The 14,252-nt window shown below is 45.2% G+C and overlaps 1 protein-coding gene across 3 annotated transcripts in view; it reads right to left on the reverse strand.

The window, feature by feature from the left end:
- The window catches only part of Rnf7 (ring finger protein 7), a 9,659-nt gene extending 5,525 nt beyond the window's left edge, over positions 1-4,134 (reverse strand). The window contains exon 1 of one of the 3 annotated variants that reach the window (XM_008850875.2): positions 3,866-4,134. In XM_008850875.2, coding sequence (XP_008849097.1) covers positions 3,866-4,033 — 168 coding nt within the window. In that variant the 5' untranslated portion in view covers positions 4,034-4,134. Of the gene's footprint in view, positions 1-3,858 lie in introns of all 3 variants that reach the window. The other 2 variants (XM_029554923.1, XM_008850874.2) reach the window with 2 other exon arrangements.
- Positions 4,135-14,252: the final 10,118 nt, after the last annotated feature.

The raw sequence follows: 14,252 nt of genomic DNA on the forward strand, positions 1-14,252 counted from the left end.
ACCCAGAAAAACAGTTTTGCAAAAGTAGCACCGTGGAGCTGAGGCCTGCTTCCTGCTTCTCTGAGCTGGCGAGCACAGGCATTTGCTGCAGCTTCCACCACATGCCTTAAAAACCAAAACCAAAACACCACCACCCTGGCTCTTCAGAGTGGATAAAAACAGCTCTACCGATTGATTCACACTTGAACTCCATAATCACTAAGCATGTATTCTGTGTGGGGATTTATACCCTGGAATGCCAAAATGGCTCAGGCTGTCTCACACAGTTCACTAGAGGATGGGGAAGTAAGACAAGCAAACACCCAAGCATGTTGTACATCACGAGGTGCCAGTGAAGACACCCGACCTGTGCTTGGCCCAGCTCCTGGCAGTCAGTGAATTCTAATATTAGAACTGTAACTCTGTGTCTTTTTCAAATTAGGAATCTAAGGCTCCCAAAGTCTATGTGAAAAGTCTAAGTCAGCACAGGCAAGGCACTTGGCTTTGACAAGCTGGCTGTACTAGCAGACCGCTCCTGTGCCACCTGCTCCCTTTAGGAGGGGTGTGAGAGTGGGTGGAACCCAAGGGAGAGAACATTGCCCACAGTGGAATGGGGTGACAGGTCAGTCTTGGAGTAAGAAGGCTACTAAGTTACTTTTAGATGATCAAAATATCAATTTCAGGCCAGCCACTGGCTCAGCAGGTTAAGACTCTTGCCTCTGTTTAATCCCTGGAACCCACACGGTGGAGAGACAACTTCCCAAAACTGTCCTGACATCACACACCATGTGCATACACATACACACATGTACATACACATATAAATTTGAAAAAAATCCATCTCTTTTGCAGAGGACCTGGGTTTGATTCCAAACACCCACACGGCAGCTAACAACTATCTGTAACTCCAGTTCCAGGGGATCCAACACTCTTCTGACTTCTGCAGGCACTGCATAGCACAGGTGCACTTACACACATACACCCATACACATAAAATAAAAAATTTTAAAAAATCCATTTTATTCCTAAAATTTCAAATAAAAGGAAAAAATTTTTGTCTCACTATGTAGCTTGGTTGGGCTGGAATTCTCTATGTAGACTTGAATTAACTTGCTGAGAATCTCCTGCCTCTGTCTCTGAGTGCAGCAAGTGCTCTTAACTTTCAGCCAACTCTACAGCCCCAAATAGCACATTTCTATGGTGTACAACACTCATACCTTTTAGAATGAGGGGTGGGGTAAAGACTAGGAAGTCTTTCCTTTCACTGTCACCTGACCACTAAGTGACCACTAAGATCTTTATAACCTACAAAAGTGAAGTCCAGAGTACTTTCTTGAACCAAAGTGCAGCTGTTGTCATCATTTCTGACCAATACTGAGAAGCAGAATATTCACTGTAATTAGAAAGCTGATGATACATGGGAGTCATTTATAGTCCACTCTGACCTACTCTAAATTTCTCAATGAGCTTGCTATAAAATTTCAATCCCTGCTTTAGGGTCTACATTTCTGCTCACTGTTCAGAACTTTTTTCCCCTTGGGGACAAAAAAGCCTTTCAAAAGAGAAATTCTTTTAAAATGCCCCTTGTTGGGGCCATACATTAAAAAAACTTTGTCTTTTTGAGTCAGGGTCTCCCTGTATCCCCAGCTGGCCTGGAGCTCTCTATATGTAGACCAGGCTAGCCTCCAACTCACAGAGATCCCCCTGCCTCTGCCTCCCAAGTGCTGGGATTAAAGGCATATGCCACCACACCTGGCTTAAAAATATAATTAAAAAATATAAATATAATTTTAAAAATTATTTATGTATGAGTGTTTGCCTGCTTGTATGTAAGCATACTCATGTTGTGCAATGCCAGCAACCAGAAGAGGGTGTTGGATCCCCTGGAACTGGAGCCATGGATGGTTGTTAGCTGGCATGTGGGTGCTGGAAAACAAACTTTGGTCCTCTGTAAAAGCAGCCAGTGCCACTGAGCCATCTCTCCAACCCCTGGGGACAAACATTTTAAACCAAGAAGGAACTAAAATAAAAGTTTTGTTTTTCTTTAAAGGAAATTTAGGAATGTAATTTTTAGGCAAAGTTGTACTCTGCAAAAGAACAAAATAATTAAGCTTTTAAAAAATTAAATCATCCTGCCTCAGGCTCCTGAGTGCTGGTATTCTAGGCATGTGCCACCATACCCAACTCCAAACTGTAAATATGGTTCCAGTTCTTAAACACAGGAAGGAGTGGAATAGCTGTAATGTAGGCAAATAAATCAGATACTTAAAAACAAGTATCTCAAGTCTCTAATTTTACAAAATATAAAAAATAAAGTCTCAGAATCTCATTATTGTAAATCTTCTACTTTACAAGTCAAATAAAAGACAAAGGAGAATATGATTGAGACATCCTGATTCTGATAGGTTCAAAGTCTCAATTTCCAAAAAGCCACAAAGTTTGCAAACTATAGAAATCTAGCTTCTTCAAGAATACACATTTAAGGCATTCTCATAGTAATTTTAAATACCCATACTTAAAAAATGTTCTTTTTTATGTGTATGAGTATTTGCCTGCATGTATATATACACTCGTCAACTGGAGTTCCAGATGGTTGGTAGCCACCATGTGGGTGCTGGGAAAGGAACCTCTGCACAAGCATCAAGTGCTTTTAACCACTGAGTCATCTCTCTAGCCCATTCCTTTATTTTAACTTGAGACAAGATCTCATTTAGCACAGGCTGGCTTGGAATTCATTTATATATATGAGGATGAATGTGAACTTTTGATTCTCTTGCCTCCACCTTCCAAGTGCTGAGATTACAGACATGTACCACCCTGCCTGGATTTTGTCTTATTTGAAGCTGGCCTCAAATTCAATACAATCTCACCACTTCAGCCATATGAGTGATGGGATTATAAGCATGTACCACCACTCCAGGCTCATAACTTGTTTTTAAATAGTGTCAGGCTGGGGAAGGAAGCCCTGGGTTTAATTCCCAGCATACCATAAACTGGGAGTGGTGGTTTATTCTTGTAAATCCCAGCCCCTGGGAAGTGAAGCAGGGGGATCAGGAGATCAAGGCCTGTCTGGGCTACATGGGATCCTGACTCAAGAAAAAACGGGGGTGGGGGCAACACCCTTGAATAGACTGTCTTTTCAAGGGCACGGAAAGAGGACAGTCTCTTCTCTAGCAAAAGATGAATCTAGGGCTTGTATTCTTTGGTTGCCATGAACCTTAAACACTCCTGGACCTCATTTCAAGCCAAGGGCATTCTATCTGACTCGTCTTAAGTCAATCTAAATGAAAGTCAGTCAAATATCACCATCACCACCACCACCACCACAAGCAGCAGCAGGAAACGCAATGGCTGCACTCTGGAGGCGAACTGAGACTGACGGTGTTTTTTTGCTATAATGGCTGAGCATCACTTGGGTGGGTGATCAGAACCATAAAACGAGGCCGGCATGGTGGCCCAGCACACCAGCACTTGGGGTTAATTCCCAGCACTTGGGAGGTGCAGGCAGGAGAATCCGGAGTTCAAGGCCATCCTCCCGCTACAAAGGCAAGTTCCAGGCCAGCATAGGGGACGTGAGGGCCTCTCCACAAACAAAAACCACCCACAAAACCTCCACCCTCAGAACCGTTGGAGGCAGCGCAGGGCGGTTTGCTGCCCGCTGGGCAGCCCACACAAGCCCAGTGGGCTCTTGGGTCTCCCAGGAGACCGTCCAGTTGCATTTCTCGGTCACGCCCACCACCGGCTGAAAACGCCCGCAAGCTGAGCTGGCGGGTGTCAGGGATCGACCTACGCCGCGGGCTCTGAAGGCCTGAACCCCTACTCGCCAGGCGTGGGCTCCGCAGGCCGCACCGCAGCCGGGGCCTCGAGTGCAGCGCTTACCCATCACCTGGACCCTGCAGATGGCGCACGTATCGCACTCCACGTCCCAGCTCCACATGGCCACTGCGTTCCACTTCTTGAGCGAGAACATTTTGTCGCCGCCTGACTTGGAGCCTGTGCCCCCGGAGTGCGAGGACAGGGTGCAGGACTCCTCGCCGTCCTCCACGTCGGCCATAGCGGCGGCGGCGCGGGGTGACGGCGGGACGTTGGGCGCGGAGGCGGGCAGTATGGCGGCTCCACAGGGCCGCTGCACGGGCCACAGCGCCACCCACAGGCAGTCCCTGCAGCCCGAACCAGGAGTCCCGGATTGGCTGGCGCGTCATGGTGACGTCACGAGGGGCGGGGCGGGGCCTGCGGCTGTTGGGTCTGCAAACTGTCAGCCCAGAGCCTCCGGCCACGCTGCAGATACATTCAGAGTAGGGCGCAGGTGGTGCCAGGACACTGTCCTGCCTCTCTCTTTACTAAACTCGTCGCTCTCAGAAATTGCCTCGATCATGTCTCCGTTCGTCTTTTCCTTCTAGAAATCGAGCAGGCTCAGAAATCTTCCACCTTATCCTTCGTTTCTTAAGTAATGCCAGACCACAGACTGCTTGTAATGAGTTAATCCAAGACCTTAACGATCCTTAAAGGACCTTAAAAGGCTTTTGTTTATGTAGACGATAGATGGATTTTTTTGTTTATATGCTTGCTTTGAAACAGTCTCCCTATGTAAGCCAAACTGGCCTAGAACTCACAATGTAGCCCTGGAACTTGTGCCTGCCTCTGCAATTCCCAGAGATGTAGTTTCTGGAAATTTCCACCAGTACTGGAAAATAAGAGCGAAAAGTGGAAAAAATTTCCAAATATTGTTATATAGAGTGTAACCTCACTGGTCCCCTAAAGGAATCCTGGAACTCCTGGGGGCCACAGTGGGAGCTAATCTCTTGATTTTACATGTAGAAGTAATGAAATCTAGAAAAGTGACATAAAGATCTCAGGACCATCATGTGAAGGTGACAGTCTTGAAACTGGGGTTTTACTGAAAGTCCAGGGTCGCCTCCTGCTTTCCCAAGCAAAGCAGCCCTCTTCTATTAAAGATAGGAAGCTGATGCATGGAGAGTCTGGGTGGTGTCTTAAGCTCCACCATGCCCTGTGGTATCAGGTTTAAGGACTCAGATCCTCACACCTGTCACTGGGGTGCTCGCCATCTGCTAGTCCCCTGAGCCCACACCCTGTCTCTTGAGAAGGGTTGGGAGACAAAAATGCATAAATATATAGAGCATTAAGTGGAAATGCAGTCCCATTTGAGTGGATGAGTGCATGTGCGTGTGTGCGCGCGCGCGCGCGTGTGTGTGTGTGTGTGTGTGTTGGAAAGGTAAGGTTGGGAGTTGGGTTGATGGGTGGCCAGGAGGGGAGTGGACAGCTGGCCTGCCTTTCCCAGCTGTTGGCCAGAACAGAACAACAGTGAAAGGAGATGGGGTGAAGGGTGATGAAGATCTGTCCACACTAACTTTATGAGATGTGGGGTCTTTCCCTTCCCTCGTGGGTCGTTGGCCACTGGTCCACAAGGACAAAGGGAGCAGAAGCGGCAAACCGGGTCAGGGATGGCCAGTGAGCACTGACGGAAGGAAGCCCTTCCGGGGAGGCAGGTTCAGTGATACAAACTGCTCCAGACTCAATGAAACAGCTCCGTTTATTCAGTGGGGGTTTGGGAAAATATAGTGTGGAGGCAGCAGCCAATGCTTCAGCTGATAGGTGCTCATAGTATGCTTTATTTACATGTGGTAGCCAGATCCTATCATCTGGCTATGGGGCAATGCCTAATTATCATATGGAAAAAACCTGGGGGCAGTTTTATTGCAGGTAACTATGCTAAAGGTCATGTTTCAAATGAGGCCAAGCATCCGTGCTTGGCAGCACTTTCCAGGTAAGTCAGGCAGGAAGACCCTGCTGAAAAAGGAGCCGACCTTAACAGCAGGGTTCCCCAACAATGAGCCAGATAAAAATGTCTATAAATAAGCCCAGATGAGCCATTCAAAATGTGTTACTTATGACAGGATGACCACACATCTGTTTATAGATGGGTGTGCATGTTGGTAGTGAATAAAGAAGAAAGACGGGGAGTTGGAGAGAGCCTGGTGGTTTGAGAGAGGAAAGGAGGGAAGCACAAGTGGAAAGCTAACCTGAAGACTGGAAGTGAGGGTGGGCTGCACCTGTGGCTGGCCCATGAGTGGACTATGAGATGAGGAACATGGGCAGTATGGACACCTAGCACTCAGGAGGGCCTTTCAGAAGACGGAACAGGAAGGCAGATGTGCAGGAGTGTTGTATGAGAAGCATATGTGTGCTGCGGAGAAGATAGAGCAGGGACAGCAATGGGAGGCCCAGGCTGCAGACATGTCCAAACACGGTGTGGGCCACCTGGAAAGGACCCCTGTGATGTGTCTCCATGCCGCTCCAGCCAGGCTTTGCCTTAGCTCAGGAACTACAGGAGACCTCAGAGGAGAAAAAGCAAAACAAGTATGTCTGCCCTGCTTGGCGATGTTCATCGCCAGCCTTCAACTCATGCCTCCCAGCTGGAGAAGGTTGTGAAAACCCCCATCTGAGCTCTGGAGCCCAGGACTGCTTCCTCAGCTGCAGAGTGTCTAGGTCCTTTGTTCAGAACACTGATGACCTGCTTGATTTTGTTTTAGAAACTTTCCTTAAAGCAAATATATTTAATTCCTAAAGGAAAAAAATTTCCCATCATAAGTGAACACTTTCGTTTCTTTGATCTTCGATTCCTTGTTCCTTCATGCTATTCGTCTATGAACATAATCTTTGCTGTGGTTGAGAGGAAAAAACTCTTCAGATCTTTTGAGTTCAGTTCTTTGGGGTTTGTGAATTAAACTGACAAAAGATATATTAGCAAGTGAAAAGACAGAAGGCAGATTTTTATTTATAGAAATACAATTCACAGAAGAAAAGACAAAAGTGTTTAGAAGTTGGAGTTTATAGTCCAATCTGAATAAGGGAAAAGGAGGTGAAGAAAGTTACTAGTTACTAGTAACTTTCTTTGATGTGATTAAACACTGACCAAAGCCAGCTTAGGAAAGAAAGAGTTTATTTCAGCTTACCACTGCCAGGTCACTATCCATCACTGAGGGAAGTAAGGACAGGAACTCAAAGCACAAATTGAAGCAGAAACCACAGAGGAGGGCTGCTTACTGGCTTGCTTCTCCTTGGCTTGCTCAGCTCTTTCCTTTAAAAAAATATTTTATTTTATGTGTATGAGTGTATTATGTGTGTAAGGGCACCCATATTGTGCAGTGCCCTCAGAGGTCAGAAGAGTGTTGGATTCCTGGAACTGGAGTTACAGATGGTTGTCAGCCACCTTGTAAGTGTTGGGAATTGAACCAGCTCCTCTGCAAAAGCAGCTGGTGCTCCTAACCCCTGAGCCATCTCTCTAGCCCCTCAGCTTCCTTCCTCCCTCCGTCCCTCCGTCCCTTCCTTCCTTCCTTCCTTCCTTCCTTCCTTCCTTTTTTGGTCTTTTTAAGACAGGGTCTCCCTATAGCCCAGCTGACCTGAACTCACTGTGTAGACCAGGCTAGCCTTGAATTCACAGAGATCTGCCTGCCTCTGCCTCCCGAGTACAGGGATTAAAGGCATGTGCCACAATGCCCAGCTTTCAGCTCTTTCATATACAGCCGAGATCCACTTACCCAGGGATGGCACTGCCCACAGTAGACTGGGTCCCCCCACATCAATTAACAAAAGAAAATGCCTCACAGACATGGCCAGAGGCCAAGATGATGGAAGAAATTCCTTAATTGAGGTCCTCTCTTCTCAGGTGACTTTAATTTGTGTCTAGGTGACAAAAACTAACCAATAGCTAACTATAGGAAAGACAAACCCCTATAAGGATAGAAAATAGAGATATAGTTTCATGACAATGCCTAGGGAAAGGATTTATGACAGTTGAAATCTTTGGAGAGGTACTGCTTATGCGCAGATGACAGAGTTGTAAAACAAAACAACTCTCTATAGAGTCTCAAGTGCCTACAGATCAAGATAACCCTAAGGACTGGACCACTCCTAACCATTTGCTGCATTAGGAAAACAAAGCAAAACACCCAAACCTAATGATATTTGATTATTGAGCTGACTTACTTTTCTCAATATTTGGAGTAAGAACACTGTTCCTGGTGGTGCAGCTCAGTGTTGGAGTGCTTGCCTATTATGCACAAGATCCTGGATTCAACTCCAGCACCAGCAGAAAAATACACATGCACAAAACACGGGTGCAGAGAAACAATATCACCACTGTAGTAAAATGGTTCCTAGAGGTCAGAGATCAAAGTCAGCCCCAAATGTATCTGGTACTTGTCTCCCAATTCCCTTCTGAGCAAGTCCACTTCCCACCACACCACCTTTTTCCTCTTCCTCCCTCCTTAAAAAAAAAAATTTAGTGCTTGCATATATATTAAAGTTGGAACAACACAGAGAAGCTTAGCATGGACCCTTTCCCTTCACAATATTATTTTTATTTGTTTAGGGTTTTTCTTCATTTTTTGTTTTGTTTTGCTTTTGAGACAGGGTCTCCCTGTAGCCCCAGTTGGCCTGGAACTCAATATGTAGACCAGGCTGGCCTCCATTTCTCAGAGATCCACCAACCTCTGCCTCTGAGTACTGGGATTAAAGGTGTTTGCTACCACACCTGGTTGTTTTTGCTTGTTTGACAGGGTCTCTCCCTATAATCCAGACTGACCTTAAACTCCAGAGCCTTCTGCCTTAGCCGCTGCACTCTGGGACCACAGCTGTGTATCACCATGCCCAATTTCACTTCTTTCCTGGAAATAATTATGGCCATCCCCATGGGACCCTCTGGGCTTTGATTGGATAGAACCTGTAGTTCATTAACCTCTTTCAGTCTTAGATGAATGTGCTGTGGCCAGAAATTCCTAATCCTACCCCGCTGACACTCAATGAATGTGCAGACACACACATGAATGTAAGCATACACACAAACACATATGCACATAAGTGATCGCACACTGCTGAAAGTGTACATTTGATCAAGGCAGGGTTTGGAGAGAGTTCCTTAACTCTTCTGTGGTTGTTAATCTCGTCAACTTGACAGGATTTAGAATCACCTAGGAGATACATCCCTTGGTGTGTCTTCCAGTGCATTACCAGAGAGGATTAGCTGAGTGGGGAAGATCTGCCCTCAAAGTGGGCAACACCTTCCAACAAGTGGCCCAGACATAAAGGGGTCTGAGGAAAAAAAGCAGTGTGTGCCTGTCTATGTTCCCTCTTTCTGAAGGAGTGTGTCTCTAAGAAGCAAGCACAAACAAAAATCCAAACTCTTGATGCTTCCTTTAGAAACCTGACGGTTTTCCTAAGAAAGTTGAGTTTTCCGCCATACTTGTCCTTGGTGTTTTGAGTACAGGGCTCCCTGTGACCCAACCTGGCCTGGACTCACTGTTTTTCAGGCTCTGTTTTGGTCATTTTTCCACCGTTCTCTTTGCTGAATCAATCGGCTTGCACCCAGCTGTGGATGACTGTGTTGCTTGGGGGCTTTTACCTCTTTCTGAATGCTGGTGGAGGTTTTTGAAGAGCATGCACTAGCCCCGTCTGCTTGAATGGGTCCAGTCTTACTCAGTACTCCACTATTGCTCTAACTTCAGCTGTCTTTCCTTGAGTTTCCCTTTCTGCCTGAGGTATAATTCTCTCCTAGGTGTAACTTCTGAAGTCACAGTTGTTATCTTTGATCTTTTATTTTAGGTGTATGAGTATATTGCCTGCATGTATGTGAGTGCAATGCCTGTCGTGCAGTACCGCGGAGATCAGAAGACTTCGGATTCCCCTGGAACTGGAGTTAAGGATGGTTCATAGCCACTATGTGGGTGCTGGGAATCGAACCTGGGTCCTCTGCAAGAACAGTTAGTGCTCTTAATCGCTGAGCCATCTCTCCAGCCCCTCTTATTTTTTAAAATTTTATTTATTTTTATTTTACATGTATGAGTATTTCACCTGCATGTACGTAAGTGCACCTGTGCACACAATGCCAGAAGAGGGTGTTGGATCCCCTGGAACTGGAGTTATGCATGGTAGTTAGCTGTGGGTGCTGGGATCCAAACCCAGGTCCCTGTGTAAGAGCAGCCAGTTCTCTTAACCACTGAGCCATCTCTCTCAGGACCAAATTTCTTTCTTTTTTTAAAATATCAAAACAAAATTACATTTGTTTCAGGAATATCATACAGCATTATCAGTTAGACATTTACTTCGTGTATTACCAGGATCAAATAAAAAAATTCACACATTTTTATGAGATACACAGCAAGCATTTGATAAAATTTAGCACAAAGTTTGATTGGCGGTGGGGGACCTCAAGCAAACTAAGTGAAAATAACTTTCTCAATCGAAAACAACATTATCTACAAATTTTTAAAAATTCCCTTTTTTAGATCAAGAAGAGTGCCAAGATGCACACTCACTTCTTAGTCAATCACTTTTCTAAAGGTATAAATTAGTTCAGTTGTTGAACTAATCTGGAAGTTTCTGGAATCAAATGTTCCCTCCCTTTGCCAGTCTGAAGCTAACATTCTGCCAGGGTTGTGGTGCCCTGTCTTCCTTCCTGTCTCTCCCCTCAGTCTTACCAGCACTTACCTTGTACACCATCATCCTAAAAAATACCTCAAAATCTTCCCCAACTCCCTTTCCACCTAGCACTGTCCTGCTCAAGGTGTCCTGGGTCCACATTTGAATCCTGCCACAATACAGCCCCATCTACCTTCAAGTGCCATCTGGCACTCCTGTTCATGACCCTGGTCAGAGTGTCCTGGCCACCAGAAACAGCCTACACTATCTTTTTTCACATCTCCGATACCTGACAGAAGTTCCTCTGCCTTATAGCCGGATTTCCCTCTGTCTTTTTAGGGCAATGTCCCCATCTTTGTGTCTTCAGTGAGCAATCTCTGTCCCTGCAGGTCGCAACACTTCCGTGCTCCCTTCTCTTCCCACCAGGTCAACTGCAGCCAAAGTGCTGCACGGATGCTGAACAAACTCAACAGAATGAACTAAGCAAGGTTAAGTTGTTTCTTGGTGATATTTCATAAGGGATTAAAAAACACTATAATAAATGTGTATAAAATGAAAAAAGCCCCAAAACAAACCACTAAATAATAGACTCCAGAAAGTCCTGCACAAGCAGAGGTCCGATACAGCAGTTCATTAGAATTTTGAATTGTGGGGCCGGAGAGATGGCTCAGTGGTTAAGAACACCGCTGCTCTGGTGTAAGACCTGGATTTGGTTCCGAGCAACCATATCCATAACTACAGTTCCAAGGGATTTGATGCCGTTTTCCAGATTCTACTGGCATTGTACATATGGAGTACTTACATACATGCAGGCAAAAATACTCATATACATAAAATAAAATTAATTAACTAATTAAAAATAAAATAAATTGGCATAAGATTCATCCATGTTATAGTATAGTCAGTGCTGACTAATATTCCACTGTAGGTCTATACAATAGTTGGTTTACCCCCACAAGGCTCAGGGAACATCTTGGAACATGAGGTGGAAACAATGTAAGAGCTGGAGAATGGGGAGGAGTGCTGCTGGGAGCCATTGTTTTCCAGGTGTGACCACTGGTAGGTTGCCCATGTTCCAGTGGATGGCCTCGCAACCAGGTGCACATGAAGAGCACTGATTAGACTCAGTAGAGAGTACATGAAGGTGTGAGGGTAAAAACAAAAATGAAACAAGCAATTCCTTTAGCTTATCCATCAGTGATTTGAACTGCTTTCCCCATTTGGCTGTGTTGCGTCTATGAACATGGTCCAACATCTCTTCATGACTCTGTTTTCAATTCTTCTGGATCTATATCCAGATGTGAAATTGCAGGATAGTTTATTTCTTCTTTTTTATCCTCTCAGTACTGGGGACTGACCCCAAGGTCTCGTGCATCCTAGGCAAGTGCTGTACAACTGAGCTATATTCCAGACTCTCTTTTTACTTTTATTTTGAGACAGCATCTCACTGACTTGCCCCGGCTGGCTGTGAACTCATGCTCCTCCTGCCTCTGCCCCTTTAGTAGATGTGCCACTAGGCCAGTTATTTCTTACTTGTATTTTACTAAGATCAACTTGAGGTACAATGAGCTTAATGGACTTGCCCTAGTTACACACCTGGAAAACAGCAAATTTTCTATAGAAATCTCTGGTCAATCTAATTGCTGAGTGCACAGTCTTTTTGCCTGTGTCATACTGTGCCATGATAGAAAACTCATCTAATCCTGATTATCCATAAACCACCAGCTGCACCTCTTCTATTTCTTGTGAGGCTATTGCCAGGCTATCCATCATCACATGGAGAACAATAATGATGTTTCCTCATTTGGAGAGGATCCTAAGTCCTAGGATGTGTTTTAGGAAGCAGTAGTAGTTACTCATTTCATTCCTGTGACAATACCTAACAAAAACAACTTAAGGTAAGGTGGGGAAGGCATGGGACCTGGAGCATGAGGCGACTGGTCATTCTGGAACTGCAGGCAGGAGGTAGGGAGGTGAATGCTGGTGCTCAGCTGGTTTTCTCCCTTTTTGTCAGTCCTGGACCCCAGCCCATGGAATGGTGCTACCCACATGCAGCCTGAGTCTTCCTCAGTTAAGCCTCTCTGGAAACGCCCTCATAGACACCCTGAGAGGTATGCCTCCCATACAGTTCCAAATCCCATCAAGTTGACCAGGAAGGATGATCACCCCAGAAGTGATCTAAGCCTTCCGATTAATTGAATTTATAGATACATTTATGAGTGTCTTTTTAAAAAAATATTTTATTTATTATTTTTATTTTATGTGAGTATACCGCCTGCATGTATGTGAGTGCACCCGTGTCGTGCAATGCCGCAGAGGTCAGAAGAGGGCTTCAGATTCCCCTGGAACTGTAGTTAAGGACTGTTTGTAGCTGCCATGTGGGTGCTGGGAATTGAACTCGGGTCCCCCCGCAAGAGCAGTCAGTGCTCTTAACTGCTGAGCCATCTCTCCGGCCCATGAGTCTGTCTTTTTAAAATAAAGAATGTGATTTCCTTCAGATTATAAGTTTTTCTTGCATGAGAGAAGACCCAGAGTCAGTCTCTCTCTCTCTCACATCTCTCTCTCTCCCCCCCCTTTACTAAGATCTTTTGTGAAACCCACATTTTCAAATTTATGTAGAAATGAGCCAGTTTTTTTATTTGTTCAGTTTTTGCATTTGAAGTACTCTTTAATGACAGCCTCAGCTTGAGATTCTTTGTCATAATGTTACTGGGCACTTAGGTCCATAAATTTGCTGCCTCAGTTTCTCCCTATTTCAAAAGAAAATAAGAAACAGAAATTTGTAAAGGAAAATAGGTTTTTTACAGTTTTGCCAAACTGGGGAGAAAAAATACCTAGTTTCCCTCTGTGCATCCTATAGCAGTGTCATAATTTAATAAAAAAGATGAAACAAAAGTCAGGAAATGTGCGTAATGGTGATTCAGTGAGCCTGGGAGAAATGGCTTCCTGTGAGCAAGTTCCTCCTCTGGCGCCAGGGCCTCGATCCATTCCCTCCCCCAGCATGGGGTTTCTGGGCCAATTTTAATTCTTTTTTGGTAGGTTGTGGTTGAGACAGTGTCTTGCTATGCAGTCCTGACTGGTCTGAAACTCATTGTAGAGCAGGCTGGCTTAGTGATCCTCCTGGTTCTGCCTCTCCAGTGTTGGGATTACAGGCACGTGCTAGCATGTCCAGTTTGTTGTTGTTTTTAATATTTTATTTATTACTTTAATTTTATGTGTATGAGTGTTTTGCCTGCATGTAAGTGCACCACATGCATGTAAATGTCCATGGAGCCAGAAGAGGGCTTCAGATCCCCTGGAACTGGAGTTACAGATGGTTGTGAACTGCCATGTCAGTGCTGGGAACCAAACCTGGGTCTTCTGCAAGTGCCCTTAACTTCTGAAACATCTCTCCAGCCTCTCATTTTCTCAGTTTCTTATCATCAACCTTAAATCAATTTGGTGCCCAACACAAGGAGCCTGCACTGATTTGACATACATAGGCTCATCTCAGATGGATACATGCTCAGAAAGAAGGTATCACTTCATCAACACCAGCAAAGATGCCTTGACTCATCCCCATGACTCAGTGGCAGCAGGGAGAGGATGAAGCCCATATCTTAGAGACTGACTTGAGTGACAGGGTTAGTGCTGCTAAGCGTTCTTAATGAATTTTAGAACTTTAAAGTGGGTTCATTGCAATGAAAAAGCTACCGTAGGCCACACATGGTGGTGCATGCCTTTAATCCCAGCACTCAGGAGGCAGAGGCAGACCGGTCTCTGAGTTTGAGTCTAGCCTGGTCTGCATAGAAAGTTCCAGACCAGCTGGGGCTACAGGGAGACCCTGTTTCAAAAAA

This window comes from Nannospalax galili, unplaced genomic scaffold (genome assembly GCF_000622305.1).
Source record: "Nannospalax galili isolate Female #2095 unplaced genomic scaffold, S.galili_v1.0 scaffold1585, whole genome shotgun sequence".
Lineage (NCBI taxonomy): Eukaryota > Metazoa > Chordata > Mammalia > Rodentia > Spalacidae > Nannospalax > Nannospalax galili.